General features: G+C 33.5%; 1 protein-coding gene across 4 annotated transcripts; it reads left to right on the top strand.

Annotated features, from left to right (window-relative positions):
• On the top strand, window positions 2166-13833 carry LOC109333253 (cytosolic Fe-S cluster assembly factor NBP35-like). 4 transcript variants are annotated; one of them, XM_019568642.1, is made up of 4 exons: window positions 2166-2251; window positions 3190-3260; window positions 3364-3465; window positions 12700-13833. In XM_019568642.1, the coding sequence occupies exons 2-4, from the start codon at window positions 3224-3226 to the stop codon at window positions 13626-13628; spliced, it is 1068 nt and encodes a 355-aa protein (XP_019424187.1). In that variant the 5' UTR covers window positions 2166-2251; window positions 3190-3223; the 3' UTR covers window positions 13629-13833. The 4 variants fall into 4 exon arrangements, with proteins under 4 accessions (XP_019424187.1, XP_019424188.1, XP_019424185.1 ...); XM_019568643.1 differs by lacking the exon at window positions 2166-2251 and adding an exon at window positions 2285-2388; XM_019568640.1 differs by lacking the exons at window positions 2166-2251; window positions 3190-3260; window positions 3364-3465 and adding exons at window positions 4922-5007; window positions 5946-6016; window positions 6120-6221.

Below are 24378 nucleotides of genomic sequence, written 5' to 3'. Positions count from 1 at the left end.
TCACTTTAAAACATATTAAACTTAATATTTTAATCATGTTTATGAGTTTTGAAGCGTATTTACAATGACATTTTTATATAAAAAAATGATCCAAACCAATCCAAAACCACATATAATATTTAGACTGAATCACATGTCTTAATATAAATAAATCATACTAGAACACAAATTAATTACATGTTCGGACCAGATGATCTTTTTGTTTATAAACTAATCCAAACCAACCGAAAGCACTCCTAATATCCAACACTGAATACCAATGATTAACATGAATTAATACCCAATAAATACTATTGGTACCTTTCCATTTTTGGAGTCCCCATCTAGACCTATTTTTATGAATAAGATTTTGATTTGAACATATATCTTTATAAAGTGCATTCTTCTTTGTAGAGGTGTAGGGTTGGAGTGCTAATTTGCCTGCTAAATTGGGGCAAGAATTAACCTTGGACTGATTGAGTAGTACCTAAAAGGATGCATTGTCACTCAAGTTAGTATAAATGGAGATATGTTGAGATAAGGTAGTGAGAGTACTAGGATGCGAGATTATAAGTGAGAGTATAAATGTTAACTTACTTATGATGGGTCTCCTCTGTTTATAGAAATGTTGAGTATGATATATTCCATAATGAAATACTTTAATGATAACAAGCTATCTTGCCAGGCCCTCTCGCATCTGTGCTATGGTTAACATGATACTTTATTCAGGGTGAATCATTTTGTCATATGTCCAATCTGTTATAGCCATATACTAGGACTGTCACCACCACATGGTAGACGGTAGCTCAATGTGTTCATACGATGTGTCCAAATTTGTTGGAGTGTCTGCTTTGTTCATGAGTCGTGTTAGCCTATAGTAGAGGTATGTAGTTTTGCTAGTGCTAACTATGCCAAGTTTTGTGTGTTGTCATTTCCCTCACTTAGGTCGACTACCCGATAGGGATGGCAACAGGCGCGTGTAGTTCTCTCTCGTTCCCAAACCCATAATATCTGCAGGTACCTAACGAGTTTTTAATTTTAATTATATATTTATATATTTTGTAATAATTAATATATAAAAATAATTATTACATGAATAATATGATAAATTTAGGATCATAGTCAAATATGTGTAATTTATTATAAAAATAATAAAATATATGATATATAATATCAAAATAATAGTAAATATATATAAAAACTAAATATATAACTTTGCGGGTACTCATAGAGTGAGTATCATAAAACCCGCTCCCACCCATAAACTATTATTGCGAATACCTGCTGTGGGTATATCTACAAGTATCCATAGGTCGGAATTTTTTTTTGCTATCCCTACTACCCAAGCACATAAGCCAAATTTTCATTCGCCTAGTGACGAGTTGTAATCTTATGAGTTAGTCGGTGTTTTATAGGTCGATAAATTAGGATAAAATAAAGTAGAAGCCAAATATTAATTAGATAATGGGGGAATCCTTATGTTTGAGAGATAGTTTGGACTTGTGCCTTGAACAAGTCATACTCAGCCTATTTCCATATATATTTCTTATCCGCTGTAACCGTTTAAAGAAAAGTAATTGTTACTTTTACTTTTGTTTTTCAAACATAAAAATATCATATCATTATCCTTAAATAAGATAAATATATAACATGTTTTTGGTATTTGTGGGAATCCAATTTTCTAATACTTCTCATCCTAATCATTAACTTTAAAGACATATAATTATTTAGATCTACTTCCTAATTGTAAATATTAGATTTTTCCAGAGAGTTGATAGCCTAAAATAGAAAACATTATGAGTAAGTTTAAAATTAAACTGTGGATCCCTCCTCTTGTTTTTTGAATGCATTTACCTTTCTGATATAGGATATCCTGAGAGTATACTTATTCAATTTAATGAACTATGATTCTTTCTGGTGCCCGATGGATTGAGAGGATGACAAACATATAGTTAAAATTTTAACGGTGTAGATTTTATTAAACACTCATCTCTCTGTCACTGAGGAAGGTAATATCTGCAGATATAATATCTTGAGAAAAAATTGTCTCCACAGCATAATTTTTTTATATTATATTATTTATTATTCATTTTCAATTATTAATACCATAAATATTACACTTAAATATTTTTCACCCTTATAAAGATTTATTACTCGATCATCCGTCTTACTTTCTTACCCAGGAATCTTTTTCTCTTATATATAAGCCCTAGTAGTAGCAAAGTAATTATAGCTTTCACCGCCAAAAGTCGCTGCTTCCTCCAATTCTCAGGTATGCTTTTTAACACTCGCTGTTTCTTATCTCTCTTTCGATTTTGTATTCATGCACTTATTATACCATCCCCGATTCTTATGCCTATTGTTGAGGATTCTGAATTAACTAATCTCTTACCATAGAAAACAACAAGGGTTCATGAAAACTCTTTAATTGATTAGGTTTATTAATTAATTAATAAGCCTACTTTATTAAGTAATTGTTAATTAATTTTTGTGACATGACAAATGCTACTTTTTATGCTGTCTTACATGTTCGTAGATAGATTTTGGACTTTTTTGCAGTAATTTTTTTCTGTATATGTTGATGATGATGACGACTTTTCTATGGTGTTTTACTGTGAACCTATGACTCTGTGTTGGGTTGGAGTTTATATGTATTATTATGATATATTGATTATTATTTCAGTTATGAGGGTAACTAAGGTTGTTGCTTAGTGACCATGAGGTCACAAATTTAAATAGTGGAAATAATCTCTTCGCTTTTGGGAGTAAGATTGCATACATCTACCTTTCCCAAACTTCACTAAGTGGGAGCCTCGTCCATTGGACTGTCCTTTAATAATATAGATGCATTCAAAGTAGGTTAGATTAGGGCGAATAGCATTATCATGGCTGCTAGTTCTGCTCCTCATTTGTTTGAAGTTAAATTCAATACATGATTAAGATTTGTCAATTCCTTGTCAAGTCCTCTTGAATTTGTATCTTGTCTAATTGTATTTGTTATAAATTTAGGTAATTAGGTTTGTAAAATTCATGCTGGATTATTGTATTTGTGTAATTTTGGTTTGACATTTGCTTTTTACCTTTCTTTATGGTTCTATGATGCTGCTTGTCATTGGAAGTTTGCTACTAAACCCTTTAACTGCCTCTCTGATCCTGTCACATATCTTTGTCCTTGAAATAATAAAACATTTAATTTTTCTAATTTTTCAGTTCTATACAATTCTCAACAGAAAAAGAACTTTTTATGGAGAACGGAGATGTTCCTGAGGATGCCAACGAGCGTATGTATACATTTCCTGCTCTCTCTCCTTTTTGGATATTTTATTTTTCTTGTTCTTATATATGCCTATGAGTATGATTCTTGTGTTCTTATTGCATTGACAGATTGCCCAGGTCCTCAGTCAGAATCTGCAGGAAAATCTGATGCATGTGAAGGATGCCCAAACCAACAAATTTGTGCCACTGCCCCCAAAGGACCTGACCCTGGTACTCTCTCACTATCTCTATCGTTATCATTTTCATCATCTTATGTTTGTATGCTTCAACTGAATTCCTCACCTCCTCACCTACCTGATGGTTAAGTTAGCCGCCTAATATTCAAATATTTCGAGTTGTCATTTGAATTAAGTGAAATAGTAAAAGAGCTACATGCCAAAATAGAAGAAATAGAGGTGGTAGACTTAAGCTAACGGGGCATAATAAAATACCTCCCAAACTGTACTTAGTGTGTTTCTCGTGGAGGTCAATGGAGAATGCCCATTACAGGTCATTAACATGGAATTCTTTGCTTTGTGACAAGATATTTATAACACTGTATCCAAGAGTATGCCACCACAGCTGTTTAAAATCCAATATGACTGAATCCTAGGGGATCATAGTCAAATATGTGTAATTTATTATAAAAATAATAAAATATATGATATATAATATCAAAATAATAGTAAATATATATAAAAACTAAATATATAACTTTGCGGGTACTCATAGAGTGAGTATCATAAAACCCGCTCCCACCCATAAACTATTATTGCGAATACCTGCTGTGGGTATATCTACAAGTATCCATAGGTCGGAATTTTTTTTTGCTATCCCTACTACCCAAGCACATAAGCCAAATTTTCATTCGCCTAGTGACGAGTTGTAATCTTATGAGTTAGTCGGTGTTTTATAGGTCGATAAATTAGGATAAAATAAAGTAGAAGCCAAATATTAATTAGATAATGGGGGAATCCTTATGTTTGAGAGATAGTTTGGACTTGTGCCTTGAACAAGTCATACTCAGCCTATTTCCATATATATTTCTTATCCGCTGTAACCGTTTAAAGAAAAGTAATTGTTACTTTTACTTTTGTTTTTCAAACATAAAAATATCATATCATTATCCTTAAATAAGATAAATATATAACATGTTTTTGGTATTTGTGGGAATCCAATTTTCTAATACTTCTCATCCTAATCATTAACTTTAAAGACATATAATTATTTAGATCTACTTCCTAATTGTAAATATTAGATTTTTCCAGAGAGTTGATAGCCTAAAATAGAAAACATTATGAGTAAGTTTAAAATTAAACTGTGGATCCCTCCTCTTGTTTTTTGAATGCATTTACCTTTCTGATATAGGATATCCTGAGAGTATACTTATTCAATTTAATGAACTATGATTCTTTCTGGTGCCCGATGGATTGAGAGGATGACAAACATATAGTTAAAATTTTAACGGTGTAGATTTTATTAAACACTCATCTCTCTGTCACTGAGGAAGGTAATATCTGCAGATATAATATCTTGAGAAAAAATTGTCTCCACAGCATAATTTTTTTATATTATATTATTTATTATTCATTTTCAATTATTAATACCATAAATATTACACTTAAATATTTTTCACCCTTATAAAGATTTATTACTCGATCATCCGTCTTACTTTCTTACCCAGGAATCTTTTTCTCTTATATATAAGCCCTAGTAGTAGCAAAGTAATTATAGCTTTCACCGCCAAAAGTCGCTGCTTCCTCCAATTCTCAGGTATGCTTTTTAACACTCGCTGTTTCTTATCTCTCTTTCGATTTTGTATTCATGCACTTATTATACCATCCCCGATTCTTATGCCTATTGTTGAGGATTCTGAATTAACTAATCTCTTACCATAGAAAACAACAAGGGTTCATGAAAACTCTTTAATTGATTAGGTTTATTAATTAATTAATAAGCCTACTTTATTAAGTAATTGTTAATTAATTTTTGTGACATGACAAATGCTACTTTTTATGCTGTCTTACATGTTCGTAGATAGATTTTGGACTTTTTTGCAGTAATTTTTTTCTGTATATGTTGATGATGATGACGACTTTTCTATGGTGTTTTACTGTGAACCTATGACTCTGTGTTGGGTTGGAGTTTATATGTATTATTATGATATATTGATTATTATTTCAGTTATGAGGGTAACTAAGGTTGTTGCTTAGTGACCATGAGGTCACAAATTTAAATAGTGGAAATAATCTCTTCGCTTTTGGGAGTAAGATTGCATACATCTACCTTTCCCAAACTTCACTAAGTGGGAGCCTCGTCCATTGGACTGTCCTTTAATAATATAGATGCATTCAAAGTAGGTTAGATTAGGGCGAATAGCATTATCATGGCTGCTAGTTCTGCTCCTCATTTGTTTGAAGTTAAATTCAATACATGATTAAGATTTGTCAATTCCTTGTCAAGTCCTCTTGAATTTGTATCTTGTCTAATTGTATTTGTTATAAATTTAGGTAATTAGGTTTGTAAAATTCATGCTGGATTATTGTATTTGTGTAATTTTGGTTTGACATTTGCTTTTTACCTTTCTTTATGGTTCTATGATGCTGCTTGTCATTGGAAGTTTGCTACTAAACCCTTTAACTGCCTCTCTGATCCTGTCACATATCTTTGTCCTTGAAATAATAAAACATTTAATTTTTCTAATTTTTCAGTTCTATACAATTCTCAACAGAAAAAGAACTTTTTATGGAGAACGGAGATGTTCCTGAGGATGCCAACGAGCGTATGTATACATTTCCTGCTCTCTCTCCTTTTTGGATATTTTATTTTTCTTGTTCTTATATATGCCTATGAGTATGATTCTTGTGTTCTTATTGCATTGACAGATTGCCCAGGTCCTCAGTCAGAATCTGCAGGAAAATCTGATGCATGTGAAGGATGCCCAAACCAACAAATTTGTGCCACTGCCCCCAAAGGACCTGACCCTGGTACTCTCTCACTATCTCTATCGTTATCATTTTCATCATCTTATGTTTGTATGCTTCAACTGAATTCCTCACCTCCTCACCTACCTGATGGTTAAGTTAGCCGCCTAATATTCAAATATTTCGAGTTGTCATTTGAATTAAGTGAAATAGTAAAAGAGCTACATGCCAAAATAGAAGAAATAGAGGTGGTAGACTTAAGCTAACGGGGCATAATAAAATACCTCCCAAACTGTACTTAGTGTGTTTCTCGTGGAGGTCAATGGAGAATGCCCATTACAGGTCATTAACATGGAATTCTTTGCTTTGTGACAAGATATTTATAACACTGTATCCAAGAGTATGCCACCACAGCTGTTTAAAATCCAATATGACTGAATCCTAGGTGCGGCATGGCATTTTAAATTTGCTTAGTGACAAGATGTTTACAACACACTGGATCCATGAGCATAACGCCACAACTTTATGAATAATTTTCTATTCCAATATGGCTAAATGTAGGCGTGATAGAACATCTTTCCATTAACTCATGATGGTCTCAAGTCAACAACATTGATTCATTTATGTCACATAAAAGAAAATGGAAGTACACAAGAATATATCTATATTTTCTAAGGTGAGGGGATACCCTTGGTTATACAAAAGAAAAGTAGATTTGCAACCTGCTTGGTTTCAAAGTAGAACTTTAGTCTTTGAGGCTGCCTTTCTCTTAATTCAGAGTATTCAAATTGATACACTATTATCGTGTCATACGTCATGTGTATTTTATGACAGTTATTCAAATTTGATTCAGAACAAACAATGGTGCATAATAAAATCGTGTTCTATACCTTTCATATGATACTAACAATTATTGGTTGGATTGCATTTGCACTGGCAGCGTGCTTGTGATAAGGCTCATACCAGGCCAAGGGTTACCAATGTATATAAAAAGGGAAAGAGGAAAGTTTGGTTAGAATAACAAACTTTCCTTTTCTACCCTTGGGTAGTTAAGTCATTTAGAAAGACATTACTATAAATAGAATTGTTTTAGGGGGGAAAATCAGTTTGGAGTTATTAACCAACTGATTGAGGAATCAGTAGAGAAGGATCGAGGGATCCTTCATTCTTCTTGAAATCTTGTAATTCTTTCTCTCATTCTTCTCTCAAATTCAATAAAATTTCCTAGAACCCTAGCAGAATCAATTTGATTCTGAGTTAGGGGCAATTCCCTTTAAATTTCTTCTACATTCTATCTCTATAGATACCAGTGTCTACCACTGGTATCAGAGCACCATTCTGGTGCCTATGGATCGTAACCGCCAACGCTGCGTTTAGGGTTTCATCGTATGGTTTCTACTCGAAGTATGGCCAAGGAGAATGATAGTGGAACGCAAGAAAAGGAGGAATTGCGCCAAGAAAGATAAGAGATACACATGAGGATGGAACTAAATGAGGCACACACCAAGAAACTTGAAGATTTGATGACTGCCATAGCAACGAAATTGGGAGTTACTCCAGAGGAGCATTCGTTGGGGGAAGGCAGTGAAAACAAAGAAGAGGTGGACAACCACAGTCGAGGTCCTCGCCATGATATGTGGAGGAAATTGGAGATACCTATCTTCATGGGAGAGGATGCTTATGGTTGGGTGCAGAAGCTGAAAAGGTATTCCTCTCTATGTTCTATTTTTGAAACTGAAAAAATGAGAGCTACCTTGGTGGCTTTGGAGGGGAAAGCCCTTAGTTGGTATCAATGGTGGGAATGTTGTAATCTCTACCTTACTTGGGAGAGTTTTAAATTGGTTGTAGTAAGAAGGTTCCAACCAGCCATGGCTCAAAATTCCTTTGAATTACTCCTATCTCTAAAGCAAGAAGGAGGAGTAGAAGCGTATGTAGAGGAGTTTGAAAAATTTGTAGGGGCCTTAAGGGGAATCAATCAGGACTTTGTTAGGGCGGGTATTCTTGAATGGGCTCAAGGAAGAGATACGGGTGGAAGTAAGGTTGTATGAGTTAAAGACTCTACCAGAGTTGACTCAGAAAGCCATTTTGATTGAGCAGAGGAACATGGTGGTGAACAGAAGGACTCAATCTGGGTATTCAAGGTCTTTTGGCTCAACCAGAACTAATTCCTATAGCAAGGTGGTCACACTAGAGCCCTTTGCTGCTAATAGCTATAGGAAGGTTCCTTTATAGGAAGTGTGGCTGCACCCCTCAAGAACATTCAAGAAATGGGTAGTTCTAAGACTGGTGGTGACTATAGAAGATTGACTAGTGCTGAGATGAAGGAGAAGAGGGAGAAGGGATTTTGCTTTAGGTGTGATGAGCCCTTTTCCAGAGATCATAGGTGTAGAAATAAGCAGTTGCAGATGTTTCTTATGGCTGATGAGGAAGAAGCTGAAGGAGAAGGAGAAGTGGAGCCTGAGGTTGAAATCTTTAACTCATTACAACTTTCTTTATATTCTATGAAGGGGTTTACATCCACGTAGTCCTGGAAAATTGGAGGTATACTAGGAGGACACCCTGTGGTGATACTAATTGATTGTGGAGCATCACATAACTTCATATCAAGGGATCTGGTAGAGCAGTTATATTTACCTATGGAGGATACCAAAGCCTATGTTGTGGAGGTAGGGGATGGACACCACATTACTTACAGAGGGAGGTGTCCACAACTCAGTCTGAGGATGCAACACTTAGAGGTAACCCAAGATTTTTACTTATTTGCTTTAAGAGGAGTAGATTTGGTTTTGGGATTGGAATGGCTAGCAAGCCTTGGTGAAGTACAGGCTGATTTTGGTAGGATGACACTGACCATGAGGAAAGGGGATGCAGTGGTTACCCTCAAGGGGGATCCTGCTTTGACTAGAACAAAATTATCCCTAGGAGCTTTCATGCAAGTGTTGTTGAATGAGGGAGAAGAACTGTTGCTCCAATGTGAATCACCTGATGCAATAATTCTAGAAGGGGTGGTTCCTCCAAGGATAGAAGAAGTGTTGCAGCAACATACAAAGGTATTCCAAGACATCAAAGGGTTACCTCCATCTAGGAGCCATGATCATGCCATACACCTAAAGGGTGGGGCTGAAATACCCAATCTGAGGCCTTATAGATGTCCATACTATCAAAAGTCTGAGATAGAAAGGTTGGTGGCTGAAATGTTGGAAGTTGGGGTGATTAGACCCAATATAAGTCCCTACTCTAGTCCTATCATATTAGTAAGAAAGAAGGATGAGGGTGGAGGTTTTGTGTGGATTACAAGGCACTCTACAAAATTACTATTCCTAATAAGTTTCCTATTCCCTTGATTAAGGAGTTACTGGATGAGCTAGAGGGTACAAGGGTGTTTTCCAAGCTAGACTTGAAGTCAGGCTACCATCAGATAAGAATGAGGCCAGAGGATGTGGGAAAAACTGCTTTCAGGACTCATGAGGGCCACTATGAGTTCTTAGTCATGCCCTTTAGGCTGACTAATGCTCCATCCACCTCCCAATCTCTTATGAATGAAATTCTGAAGCCTTTTTTGAGGAAATTCACTCTGGTCTTCTTTGATGATATATTGGTGTACAATTCTGATTTAGATTCTCACATCAAACACTTAGGGGATGTCTTAACCCTGTTGAAACAGAACTCTCTACAAGCTAATAGGAAGAAGTGTAGTTTTGGCCAAGCTAGTATTGAATATTTGGGACATGTTATTTCAGAAGATGAGGTGGTTGCTGACAAATCTAAGGTAGAAGCTATGAAGACTTGACTTCAACCCATCAATATTAAGAGCCTGAGAGGATTCCTTGGGTTAACAAGATATTATAGGAGGTTTGTACATAATTATGGGAGGTTAGCCAAACCCTTGACTGATCTCCTCAAAAAAGACTCATAAACATGGACTCAAGATGCTACTACTACTTTTGAGAGATTGAAGGCTGCCATGATGGAATTGCCTATGTTGGCTGCTCCTAATTTCAGGAAACAATTTGTGGTAGAAACTGATGCCTCTAGTAATGGATTGGAGGTTGTTTTGATGCAGGAGGGTAGGCCCCTGGCCTTTTGGAGTAAAGGATTGTCTTTGAAGGCCCAACAAAAGTCAGTTTATGAAAGGGAGTTAATGGACCTTGTTCAAGCCATTCAGAAGTGGAGACACTATGTTATGGGAAGACACTTCATCAAAAAGATCAAAAGAGCTTAAAATTCCTAATTGACCAGAGGTTGTTTTCAGATGAACAATTCAAGTGGGCAGTCAAGTTGGTAGGCTTGGATTTTGAGATACAATACGAACCAGACAAGGAGAATTCTGCAACAGATGCTTTGTCTAGGAAAATGATGTATTCAGCCATTTCTATATTGAACAATGAAGAGGTGGGTAATTGGATCCAAGAGCTACAACTGGATCTTAAGTAGAAAAGGATGATGCAAACATTGATTATTCTCCTAAGGCTCATCCTGGTTTTGAACTAAGGAAGGGAGTTTTGTATTACAAGGATAGATTGGTGCTATTAAAGAGTTCCAACAGGATTCCCTTCATTTTCTCATAATGTCATGAGACTCCTATAGATGGACATTCAAGGTACTTCAGGATTTACAAGAAGGTTTCTAGCTTCTTATTCTGGGAGGGAATGAAGGCTGATATTAAGGCCTTTGTGGAGAATTGTGACACTTGTCAAAGGAATAAATACTCTACTTTAACCCCTGCAGGGCTGCTACAACCTCTGCCTATCCCTCAACAGGTTTGGATGGACATCTCTATGGATTTCATAGGGGCTACCTAGGGTGAAAGGGAAGGACACCATTTATGTGGTAGTGGACATGCTTACAAAGTATGCACACTTCTTTGCCTTGGGGCACCCTTTCTCAGCAAAAGATGTGGCTGCTTTGTTCAAAAAGAAGTGGTTAAGTTGCATGGATTCCCTACTACCATTGTATCAGATAGAGATCCTATTTTCTTGAGCCAATTTTGGAAGAAACTGTTTAGGATGGCTGGGACTCAGCTGAAACTGAGTACCTCATACCATCCCCAAACAGATGGCCAAACTGAGGGGGCAAATGGATGTTTGGAGACTTATTTCAGATGTTTTGTAGGGCCTAAACCTAAACAATGACTAGGATGGTTGCATTGGGCAGAATTTTGGTTCAACTCCAATTATAATGGCTCAGCAAACATGACTCCCTTCAAGGCATTGTATGGCAAAGAAGCCCCTCTATTGATAAAGGTTGGAACTATTCCTTCAAGAGTAGAAGAAGTAAACAGGTTATACACTCAAAGGGATGACATTCTAGAAGAACTCAAGGGTAATTTGGCTAAAGCCCAAAATCTGATGAAACAGTATGCTGATAAGCATAGGAGGTCAATAGAGTTTGAGGTTGGTGATTGGGTTTATCTTAAACAACAACCTTACAAGATGAGATCCCTAGCTTCTAGGCCCTATGCTAAGTTGGCTCCCAGATATTACGGGCCTTATCAGGTGGTTAAAAGGGTGGGGCCTATAGCTTATCATCTGGAATTGCCTGAACATTCCAAGATCCATCCAGTTTTTCATGTGTCTCTGTTGAAGATGGCATTAAAGCCACATCAGCAACCCCAACCTCTCCCTCCTATGCTGAATGACTGAATGAGGAACTGAAACTAGAAGTGCTACCAGAAGCCATCATAGATAGAAGGGAAGATGATAAAGGTAACCTAAAAGTTCTAATGAAGTGGCAAGGCCTGCCAAATTATGAGTCTACTTGGGAATCAGCAGCAACTCTGCAAGATAGATTTCCCAACTTTCAACTTGAGGACAAGTTAAAACTTTTAGGGGGTATTGATAAGGCTCATACCAGGATAAGGGTTACCAATGTATATAAAAGGGGAAAGAGGAAAGTTTGGTTAGAATAACAAACTTTCCTTTTCTACCCTTGGGTAGTTAAGTCATTTAGAAAGACATTACTATAAATAGAATTGTTTTAGGGGGGAAAATCAGTTTGGAGTTATTAACCAACTGATTGAGGAATCAGTGGAGTAGGATCGAGGGATCCTTCATTCTTCTTGTAATTCTTTCTCTCAAATTCAATAAAATTTCCTCGAACCCTAGCAGAATCAATTTGATTCCGAGTTGGGGGCAATTCCCTTTAAATTTCTTCTACTTTTCTATCTATACCAGTTCTATCAGCTTGTCATGCTTTCACCAACACTTGGCTTGTGTAATTATTCAGTTCATTACATATTTGTATATGCAATTACTCCTCTGAAGCTAACTATTATTATACTGTGAATATTCTTTCTGGTTCTTATTCCCCCCTCTTTTTGGTGGTCAGCCTTGATAAATTTTCTTCTTAACGACAAAGATAACTGCTTTCTTTATTATAAAAAATAATTATTTTGTTGTGATATTTTGCTGAACTTAGGTCTTAATCATAGGTCAGATTGAAGGGCAATAAACAGTTTTTGTCTCATGTTAGATTTACTTTGTTGTGGTATTATCTGCCTTAAGAACCTTGGTCACCTTGTCTATTGCTTTTGTTTATATAGATCTGGTTGCCATTGCTGAAAGAATGGCTAATGTGAAGCATAAGATATTGGTCTTATCAGGGAAGGGGGGAGTTGGCAAGAGTACATTTTCCGCCCAGCTGGCCTTTGCTTTAGCAGCAAAGGATTTTCAAGTGGGTCTTCTTGACATTGATATTTGTGGTCCAAGCATCCCAAAGATGCTTGGCTTAGAAGGTCAGGAGATACATCAGAGTAACCTTGGGTGGTCTCCTGTTTATGTGGAGTCCAACCTTGGTGTCATGTCAATTGGGTTCATGCTTCCTAATCCTGATGACGCCGTTATATGGAGAGGTCCACGCAAAAATGGGCTTATCAAGCAATTTCTAAAAGATGTCTACTGGGGTGAGCTTGATTTTCTAATTGTTGATGCTCCACCTGGAACTTCGGATGAACACATTTCTATTGTTCAGTGCCTTGATGCCACTACAGTAGATGGTGCAATCATAGTTACCACTCCTCAACAAGTCTCTCTTATTGACGTGAGAAAAGAGGTGAGTTTTTGCAAAAAAGTTGGAGTTAAAGTTCTCGGGGTTGTAGAAAATATGAGTGGCCTGTCCCAACCCATCACAGACTTGAAGTTTATGAAATTGACAGATAGTGGTGAGCAGAATGATGTTACAGAGTGGGTTATGGAAATCATAAGGGAGAAATCACCAGAATTGCTGAGTTTAATTGCTTGTAGCGAAGTATTTGATAGTAGTGGTGGTGGAGCAGTGAAGATGTGCAGCGAAATGGGTGTACCCTTTCTTGGTAAGGTTCCATTAGATCCACTGCTCTGTAAGGCTGCTGAAGAAGGTAGATCCTGCTTTGCTGATACAAGATGTGTTTCAAGTGCTCCTGCGTTAAAGAAGATTATAGATAAGTTGATGGAAACTAATGGGTTATCAATGTTAGTTAGTAATGGAGTTTAGGGGATTTGCTCTGAGTGATTTTTGTTAATCGAAATAAAATTTTATACCTGGTTTAAAGCATGTATAAGAGCTAATATTCATGGGCTGTTACATTTTGGGATTAGAAGTATTTATTTTCTGGGTGGCTATGTTATATGTACTTTACAATGAAAATTTTAGTAGCAGACAAAGTTACAGTAAAATAAGTTTTCCATTGTTATTGACATTGTAAGTTCTATCGTGTGTATCATATCATAATCTCTTATTCTCTCAAATCCTTTTGGCTGCTTCACTATGCAGGACATTGCCTTGTACCAGATGCGGGTAAATACTATGATTTTCTCTCTAGCTGCTCACTAACCTGGCTATATTAGTATTTTATAAACATGTGCCATAGATTTTCATCTTTTTATGTACCCCTTCTCTGAATGTTCTACTGCCAATAGTTGATAAATAAAGACTCAAATTGACCTGGGAGAAAAATAATAGTTTTTGGGAAACAAGCATGACCATTAGCAAACAAGATTGCATATGGGTCAAATGGATCAATGGTGTATACTTGAAAAGAGAGGATTTCTAGACTCACACTCCTTGTGTTGCAGCTGCTGACAGGAAATAGTTTATACAGAGGGGTTATGAAAGGTTCATAGGAGGTCACACTAGATTCTCTATGGCTAGAGCAATTTGAAACAGAGACAATGTTTCAAAACATTCATTCATGTTATTGCTTGTTGCTCATAGAAAACTAATTACAAGACAGATTGGCAAGTTCCATTACATGCATGGAATGCATACTTTGCAAGGAAACAGATGAAGACAACTAACACTTAATGAATAAGGCTTTTGAGAAAGTTTTCTTTGATTCAAAGTTAGCATTAGGTGGCAAAATTATCCATAATCCAAAATCTATCTAAATTAAATATATCCAAATTCATCTGTTAGAATTAATGAATTTAAATGGATATAATCAAATGGAGAGTGTTGTTAATGGATGCATTCAAATCTATCCATTATATCCAATGGATATTCATGGGTATATCCATTTAGATGGATACCCAATCCATCTAAAAAATAAAAACAATTTTTTTCCAATTAATTCAATATTAATATAAAAAATCTCTCACACATTTCTATGCACAATTTCACACATTTTACAAAAGTTGAAAATTGCAATTGTGATTTTAAAAAGTGCTTATCAAAAAAGTACAATCGATTTCGGCCTTAGTGCTTTACCCTAATATTTTAATGCAAAGTATAAATATATCATTTTTGTTATTGACTAATGTGATAATGTAATAACAAAATGAAATATTTCAAGATGATGGACTGTTGCATATAACTTTGGAAGTCCCAATTATTATGAGTGTAAGCGGTTCTGGTTTAAACCTGAAACTGATGAAAACGAACTGAATCATAAAATGTGATTCGGTTCGGTTCAGTTCAATTTTTTTAATTTAGAACCATTTAATTTTGGTTCGGTTCACGGTTTTATAAATATTGGAACTGTTAGAACCGAATCGCATATTAAAAAATAATTTAGATTTATTAATACAAATATGCTATAAGTAAGACGCAAATAGAAAAAATAAATTAATAAATAAACCTAAATATCTATTATCTCTATTATCTATTGAGAAGATAGAAAGAAAATTATAAAATTAGTATACATTTTGTCAATATTCAGAGATGAAATTAATTAAATAAAGAAATTAAGGAACTAAAAGAAAATAAAGGAATAATTTGAGGATATTACTAATGGTATGGAGTATTGAGCGTTACTGCTAGACTAAAATATTGGTACCAAGTTTGTCATTCTTAAACTTTGTTGGGCATTCTCGAAGATTTTGTGGACTAAAATTTCAAGTTTGTAGTGCGTTGAGATGTTGAATTATTACTATTTTACTAGAAAGAGTATTAAACACTTTATTGTTAATGTGTTTAGTATTTATTTAGTTGACTGTATAACTTGCAAATTTTGTTCATCTATTTCTTAAAGGATTTCTTTAAATAAGTTAAAAAACCGAAACGTTAATGAACATTCGGTTTGGTGCCTAAATAAAATTCGCGACTAATGGAGTAGAACCGAACCATATCTTTGTGTTAGGTTCGGTCACTAAATTGCATCAAAAATCGAACCGAATTTTTATCCTCTTGCTAATTATGTTGCACTAGAGATTCTTAGCAATAAGAGTGTTTATAAAAAAAACTTCACAAACCCACCTTTTTAAAAGTGTTTATCAAAAAAAATAACTTTTATTTTAAAATGTATTTTTTTTATTAAAAAAAAGCACTTTTTAAGAGTAATTTAAAAAAAAACACTTTTTTAAATTTTTTTAAAATGATTTATTAAATAAGAATTTTTAAAAGAATTTTTTTCTTCAAATTGCTTTAATAAAATTGTTCTGTTCAAATTAAAAAAAAAGTGGGTTGAATATCCATTCATCCAATCTATTAAAATGGATACATGGATGGATTGAAATCCGTTGAATATGGATGAATTGAATAATTAAGAAAATTTGATGTAATGAATTTATATGGATTGGTGGATAGTTTTTTATTAATGCAAAGTATAAATATATCATTTTTGTTATTGACTAATGTGATAATGTAAAAAAAAATGAAATATTTCAAGATGATGGACTGTTGCATATAATTTTGGAAGTCCCAATTATTATGAGTGTAAGCGATTCTGGTTTAAACCTGAAACTGATGAAAACGAACTGAATCATAAAATGTGATTCGGTTCGGTTCAGTTCAATTTTTTTAATTTAGAACCATTTAATTTTGGTTCGGTTCACGGTTTTATAAATATTGGAACTGTTAGAACCGAATCGCATATTAAAAAATAATTTAGATTTATTAATACATATATGCTATAAGTAAGACACAAATAGAAAAAATAAATTAGTAAATAAACCTAAATATCTATTATCTCTATTATCTATTGAGAAGATAGAAAGAAAATTATAAAATTAGTATACATTTTGTCAATATTCAGAGATGAAACTAATTAAATAAAGAAATTAAGGAACTAAAAGAAAATAAAGGAATAATTTGATGATATTACTAATGATATGGAGTATTGAGTGTTACTGTTATACTAAAATATTGGTACCGAGTTTGTCATTCTTAAATTTTGTTGGGCATTGTCGAAGATTTTGTGGACTAAAATTTCAAGTTTGTAGTGCTTTGAGATGTTGAATTATTACTATTTTACTAGAAAGAGTATTAAATACTTTATTGTTAATGTGTTTAGTATTTATTTAGTTGACTGTATAACTTGCAAATTTTGTTCATCTATTTCTTAAAGGATTTTCTTTAAATAAGTTAAAAAACCTAACCGTTAATGAACATTCGGTTTGGTGCCTAAATAAAATTCGCGACTAATGGAGTAGAACCGAACCATATCTTTGTGTTAGGTTCGGTCACTAAATTGCATCAAAAATCGAACCGAATTTTTATCCTCTTGCTAATTATGTTGCCCTAGAGATTCTTAGCAATAAGAGTGTTTATAAAAAAAACTTCAAAAATTCACCTTTTTAAAAGTGCTTATCAAAAAAATAACTTTTAAAAGTGTTTGTTAAGAAAACTATTTTTTAAAATGTGTTTTTTTTATAAAAAAAAAAGCACTTTTTAAGAGTAATTTTAAAAAAAAACACTTTTAATTTTTTTTAAAAATTGATATTTAAAAATGATTTATTAAATAATAATTTTTAAAAGAATTGTTTTTCTTCAAATTGCTTTACTAAAATTGTTTTGTTCAAATTAAAAAAAAAGTGGGTTGAATATCCATTCATCCAATCCATTAAAATGGATACATGGGTGGATTGAAATCCGTTGAATATGGATGAATTGAATAATTAAGAAAATTTGATGTAATGAATTTATATGGATTGGTGGATAGTTTTTTATTAATCCATTAGGATCCAAATCCAAATTCATCCAAACTCATCCAATTGTTATCCCTAATTAGCATATTGATGGACTGTTGCATATAATTTTGGAAGTCCCAATTATTATGAGTGTAAGCGGTTCTGGTTTAAACCTGAAACTGATGAAAACGAACTGAATCATAAAATGTGATTCGGTTCGGTTCAGTTCAATTTTTTTAATTTAGAACCATTTAATTTTGGTTCGGTTCACGGTTTTATAAATATTGGAACTGTTAGAACCGAATCGCATATTAAAAAATAATTTCGATTTATTAATACATATATGCTATAAGTAAGACGCAAATAGAAAAAATAAATTAGTAAATAAACCTAAATATCTATTCTCTCTATTATCTATTGAGAAGATAGAAATAAAATTATAAAATTAGTATACATTTTGTCAATATTCAGAGATGAAATTAATTAAATAAAGAAATTAAGGAACTAAAAGAAAATAAAGGAATAATTTGATGATATTACTAATGATATGGAGTATTGAGTGTTACTGTTATACTAAAATATTGGTACCGAGTTTGTCATTCTTAAATTTTGTTGGGCATTGTCGAAGATTTTGTGGACTAAAATTTCAAGTTTGTAGTGCTTTGAGATGTTGAATTATTACTATTTTACTAGAAAGAGTATTAAATACTCTATTGTTAATGTGTTTAGTATTTATTTAGTTGACTGTATAACTTGCAAATTTTGTTCATCTATTTCTTAAAGGATTTTCTTTAAATAAGTTAAAAAACCGAAACGTTAATGAACGTTCAGTTTGGTGCCTAAATAAAATTCGCGACTAATGGAGTAGAACCGAACCATATCTTTGTGTTAGGTTCGGTCACTAAATTGCATCAAAAATCGAACCGAATTTTTATCCTCTTGCTAATTATGTTGCCCTAGAGATTCTTAGCAATAAGAGTGTTTATAAAAAAAACTTCAAAAATTCACCTTTTTAAAAGTGCTTATCAAAAAAATAACTTTTAAAAGTGTTTGTTAAGAAAACTATTTTTTAAAATGTGTTTTTTTATAAAAAAAAGCACTTTTAAGAGTAATTTTAAAAAAACACTTTTTAAATTTTTTTAATTTTTTTTAGAATTGATATTTAAAAAGAATTATTAAATAAGAATTTTTAAAAGAATTTTTTTTCTTCAAATTGCTTTATTAAAATTGTTTTGTTCAAATTAAAAAAAAAAGTGGGTTGAATATCCATTCATCCAATCCATTAAAATGGATACATGGATGGATTGAAATCCGTTGAATATGGATGAATTGAATAATTAAAAAATGTGATGTAATGAATTTATATGGATTGGTGGATAGTTTTTTATTTATCCATTAGGATCCAAATCCAAATTCATCCAAACTCATCCAATTGTTATCCCTAATTAGCATATAAATACATAATCATTAATATTTCTGATTGCTAAAGTGGACCAATCAACACACTCTAAGAATTTTAGACTTATAAGTCTCTGTGATATATAAGTTCAATTTTAGACTTATAAGTCTCTGTGATATATAAGTTCATCCTTGTTCAACAGCTTATGCCTATTTAGATGCATTGTTTCATATAGAATAACTTTATTCCTTGGGGACCAACAAATAATTTCATTCTTCTTCATGAAGTAGTGCATTTTATGCGTATAACAAAAATCAAGAGGTAGGTGTATTCAAAATTGATCTAGAAAATGCACGTAGGATTGAGTCAATTGAGATTTCTTGAAAATATTTTTCTAGCATTTTGGATTTAGATTGTAGTTTGGTTGACATGATAGGTGAGGTCTTGCAACGGCTTTATTTTATGGGATGGTTCTGTTTGACAACTTTTAGGCTCTTTTTGGTTGAAGAGAAGAAAATGGATAGAGAAAGAAGTGTGAAAGATAGTGTGAAAAAGTATAGATGTTGAAATAGAGTAGACTTCGCTATTATTTGGAACGAGAGAAAGATGAAAGAAAAAGAAGACAAATATCAGTTTTCTTCTCTCTTTCGTTTTTTGTACTATAAAGTATCCTCTCATCATATAGATAAAGAACTGATCTCTTCTGGTATACTTCATTGTTCTCTAGGGGGAGCAGATTCAAAGTGTAAGTTCATTGCAAACATAGATGGTTCTTGAGACTCTTCTTTGGAAGGTTTATTGGGCATCTCATTAGAAATCATTACATCTATGCTCTATACATCATTTGCCCATTCTTGAACATTTGGTTTGCTTTCTTATATGCTGCAAATTGAGACTGGTAACTACGCGTGGTAGCAAAGTGTTCTTCTTGTGAACATTCATGAAACTGCACATTAATTTTTATTATCATGCTAGTTTGTCCGTTAAATTATTGCTTAACGTTATTAATAAGTGTGTCACATGTCTTTTTCAAGTTGTGTCACGTCAATAAGTTGCTAACTAAAAATTGGTCAATAAAATTTTGAACTAGATTGTCACAAACAAGTATAAAAACATGTAAATTTGAGAAATATTAAGTCATTTGACAATAATTACTTTTAAGCTAATATTAGTTTTGGTTTTGAAATTTAACAACTAAACAATTACAAATTAAAACAAAGATTAAATCGATTAAAGATATCATAATTAGATTTTGTTGTTCAACATATCATATCTGAATGAACTAACTCACATATCTTATATATACTCTGATTTCACCGACATCATATTTATCTAGAGTCACTAAGTCCCCAATTTGAAGTTCAACAATTCATTTCCCTAACAATTAATTTATTGCATGATTAACAAAATGACTTGTAATAAGCATATATGTTACTAATTAATCTAAATACTTTCTTAGAAATTAGATTATATACTCTAATCAAATATGTAATTTCTATAAGCATATTCAACATCTAAAAGTGTGCATCAGGTGATCAATGTAAAACAAACATTAGGAACAAGAATAAATCATATGAATCACGACATAAACATGAATATGTTGAAATGAAACAAAATTCATTCATCAAAGTGAATATTTAGATCTAATTCGAACCAGAGATGAGTTAGTGACTCATTTTCATGGTAACCAATAAAGTGGAGAGGAGAAGATGAATAATTTGCATTATCAATGAATTGTAGGATGATAATTTAGATTATCAATGCATTAGTATGTAAAATGATATGCAATTATAAACAAATCTTTACTCATTATAGAAAAAACATGGATCTCCATTGTTGTAAAACATAGATGTGTCTATTATATAAGAGTGGAGAACTACTTACTCCAAGAGTAAGTTTTTTAAACTTACTCCTCATCCTAGCCATTAATTTTATGGACATTTAATGGTTTAGATCTATTCACTAATTCAAACAATTGAATTTCCCTAGAATTGATGGTTAGGATGGAGAATAATTTTAAAAAACTTACTCTTGGAATAAGTCGATCCCTCCCCATTATTATAATTACCCTAAAGTCTTTGGGAGTGGTAAGTGTAAAATTTAAGTTTTTTTGTATATCAGTTGCTACCACTTTTAAACAATAATTAATTATATTTGTAGTTATTTGACTCCAATTGTCAATTTTAGGTTTATTTGGAAGGAAAACAAGGATTAAAACGAGAACAATTCGAGCAAAATTATGACAACACATTCATTTACTCATAGATCGAGACGAGTTTTGAATAAGACATTTCTAACACATGGAAATTCAATATGAATGGCCGAATTGGTACATAGTAAAAAAGAAGCTCTTTCAAAGCGAGCCATAGCTTAGTGAGCGAGAATGAGACAACAACTATGGATAGTCCAAGTAGAACTACCACACTGCACTTGTTCCATGTTGGATCAAGAAGAGTTTTGGATATGATGTTCATAACATATGGATCCTCAATATGAATGATCAGATCGACGTAATCAATAAAATCGATCTAACAGAGTGAGACATAGCTCGCTGAGCAAAAATTGGGTAGAATGTTGGGGATGTTGGTTGGACATTTTCGTTGAGCGAAAATGAGCCAATTTTTACAACTTTTGAAGGGCAAAACACATAACTTTTGAACCTTAGCTCCTTCCCCTTCTTTCATTTTTGATATATTAGGCTTAGGCTTGTAATTTTAGGGTTTTTTCAACCAATTGGAGATGTAGACTTGATGGTTGAAAGCGTTGTAACGTTGTGGAGCTCAACTTGTTGTTCTTCTATGGGTGTATTCATATTCTCTTCCCTATTGTGTTGGTTTCCTTGGAAATGAGCACCTAACTCCTCTCTTGTTGGGATTATAATTAGCTAATCACTTTGATGTATATTTTTCGTTTCATTTCATTTTGTCAATATTTATGCAATGATTTCTATGTTGTATTCTTGTTCTTAATGTTTGAAGAAACATTAGGTTCCAATGATATGTTTGGTTGGAACTTTGTTTCATACCAATGAAAGGGTTTAGAATTTGAAATCACTATGATTATCCCCCACATGTCCATCACAAAAATTGTGTACTACACATTTGGAAGAATTCCATCAAGTGTTTTAAGGACAAATAACTTAGATGTGATGTATGGAAATTAGCCAAGTGCACCACAATTAGTGGTTTTAACATTGGTTTGGCAAAGTTGAAAGAGAAACATCACATTATAAACTTATCTAAATAATCTTAAGCTTAGTTCATGGGTGAAGATATATTACAAATACTAACCCTAGGTAGATATCACCACAAACAATACATGTGAGGTATTGATTGTCAAGATAGTTGAATACAATGACAAGCATTGTCAATTTTGTTTATGATTGAGAAGCTAAGATGTTATATTTTGGGGAGGATGGGACAACACAAGATAACTTTGAGTAATTGGAAAGTGAAGCTACTATGTGTCCAACAAAGAAGATTGGACAACATAAAACTTGAAAGTTTTAAGTGGACACCATCCTGGATTGGAAACATTGACAATCAAACATTTAAGATTAAATATAGGTCAACCAAGTTGGGGGTTAGTTTGACAAACCAAACTTGCATGTGCCAAAATTAAAGTTAATTGGGTTGCCTTGTGAACTTGCAATTGCAATAATTACATTCAATAATGAAAGTTCGGAAGATTATGTACATTCTTGGCTAACAATGGATATTTTCAATGCCACTTATTTATATGTCATTAACCCAATAAGCACGAAGATTTTTGGGTTGCTGAAAATGAGAATACATAACCTCTTTCATCAAAAATGAATATGCCAATTGGATGAACTAAGAAGCATAAAATGTAAGATGTGAATACAAAAGTTGTCCCAGTGGTATGTAAAGGACATGAAAGACAACATGACCAAAATACAATGAATAAGGATGTTATGGGAAGACATGCAAAGGTTTTGGAACCATAAGAACTACTAAAGTAATGTGTATCAAGAAAAGGCAAAGAATGATTTAGGGGAGGAAGTAAGGCATGACGAAGATCATTCACATCATATAATACCTCAAACATAATTCATTATGATGTTTCTATTTCATTCATCTCGCATAATTTCCATGATATGATCTAATAATTCTATATTTATGCTTTATGAACTAAAGCGAGGTTGGTTCGTCTAAGACCAACAATTGCAGAATGAATCAGGTTGGAACTAACACATTGTCTAGAATTCCACCTAAATATCCATTGATGCTTGTTAGTATCCTTATTTTCTTTAGGAAATAAATTGGTTATTTTTAAATGTTTCAGTTTGAAGATGACTGTAATGCCTCAAAAATTACTTCATAAAATAGTGTAATTAATCTCTTGGAAAAATGGGTAAAATTTTTTTCTTTATGTAACATATAAACCACAAACTATTTTCTCTAAATTCATTTCCTTTTCAAGACGTCACATTTTTAGAAACTACGGAAAGTAAATAACTGATACCTAATGGTAATTGAAAATGACACAACACTTTTATGAATACCTCTTTGTTAATAATTAGACTTAACCCTACCACACGTTTAACGAGGTGTTGTTTGGTCAAGTAAAATGCTAGTACAAATACAAGGTGAAATCTAATCGCCTAAACTGAAACTATACAATATAGGTTGAGGTATTCAGCACCATAAAAGTATCCTACATAGATACCCTAACCCTAAAAAGCAAAACGGAAAAGGAAATGACTCCTAACAGCTAGCTCTAGTGTCAATGGGGGCACTAGAACCATCACTCAGATCCTCCTCCATCTCAGAGTCAGAAGAGAGGTCTACCACTTCGATGGAGTCCTCTATGCAGATCAACTCCACACAATCCTCATTCTCAGCTTCCATCTCCTCTATAGTGTCATAGGCCGAACCCAACGACCTAATCCATGTTCCTGCATCTTCCTGCGGTTCTAGCATGGTCCGTCGAGCGGCTCTCCTAGATAGTGACGAACGGATCACATTGTTCCAACTCCTCTACCTCGTCGATGGCCCTGCAGCAGGTGCTCCGGAAGGAGTCGCAGACTGGGTAGATGATACGGTAGGTGTTGACATCCGATATGGCAGAGTGAAAGAAGTCTCTATGTCCGCATGATGAGATGAGAAGCGCATCGTGGTGTCATCACACACCATCTCCAACTCCAAGGCACAAGAGCCTGTGTAGGTGTAATGATCTCTGTCAATCCTCCATGCCCCCTCCCGAGACATTGAGAATTGGTAGCTCCGAATTCTCGTTGATCGGTCCATCTGGACGAGAACGTGTACCAAAAACAAGTAGAAGGAAAAGAGAGGAAGACATCTAATGAATATTTTTCATCGACGGTATGGATTTATACAAAATATCACATTCAGACATAACACACATAATATACATACTATGTTATCACATACATAAATGCAAATGATGAGTGATGTTGTAGCTCAGACTATGAGGATCAATATCCACGACTTAAATGTATGAATATTATGTTTATTTC

The sequence above is a fragment of the Lupinus angustifolius genome, chromosome LG18 (genome assembly GCF_001865875.1).
Source record: "Lupinus angustifolius cultivar Tanjil chromosome LG18, LupAngTanjil_v1.0, whole genome shotgun sequence".
Taxonomy (NCBI): domain Eukaryota; kingdom Viridiplantae; phylum Streptophyta; class Magnoliopsida; order Fabales; family Fabaceae; genus Lupinus; species Lupinus angustifolius.
Note: the sequence above shows the minus strand (reverse complement) of the source record. Positions and strands in the feature narration are given on the sequence as shown.

Excerpts from the sequence above, each read along its gene's own strand:
- LOC109333253 (XM_019568642.1), top strand. The coding sequence starts at position 3,224 with ATGGAGAACGGAGATGTTCCTGAGGATGCCAACGAGC. Across the intron at positions 3,261-3,363 it reads TCCTGAGGATGCCAACGAGC|ATTGCCCAGGTCCTCAGTCA; the intron begins GTATGTATACAT and ends TTGCATTGACAG. Across the intron at positions 3,466-12,699 it reads CCCCAAAGGACCTGACCCTG|ATCTGGTTGCCATTGCTGAA; the intron begins GTACTCTCTCAC and ends TTGTTTATATAG.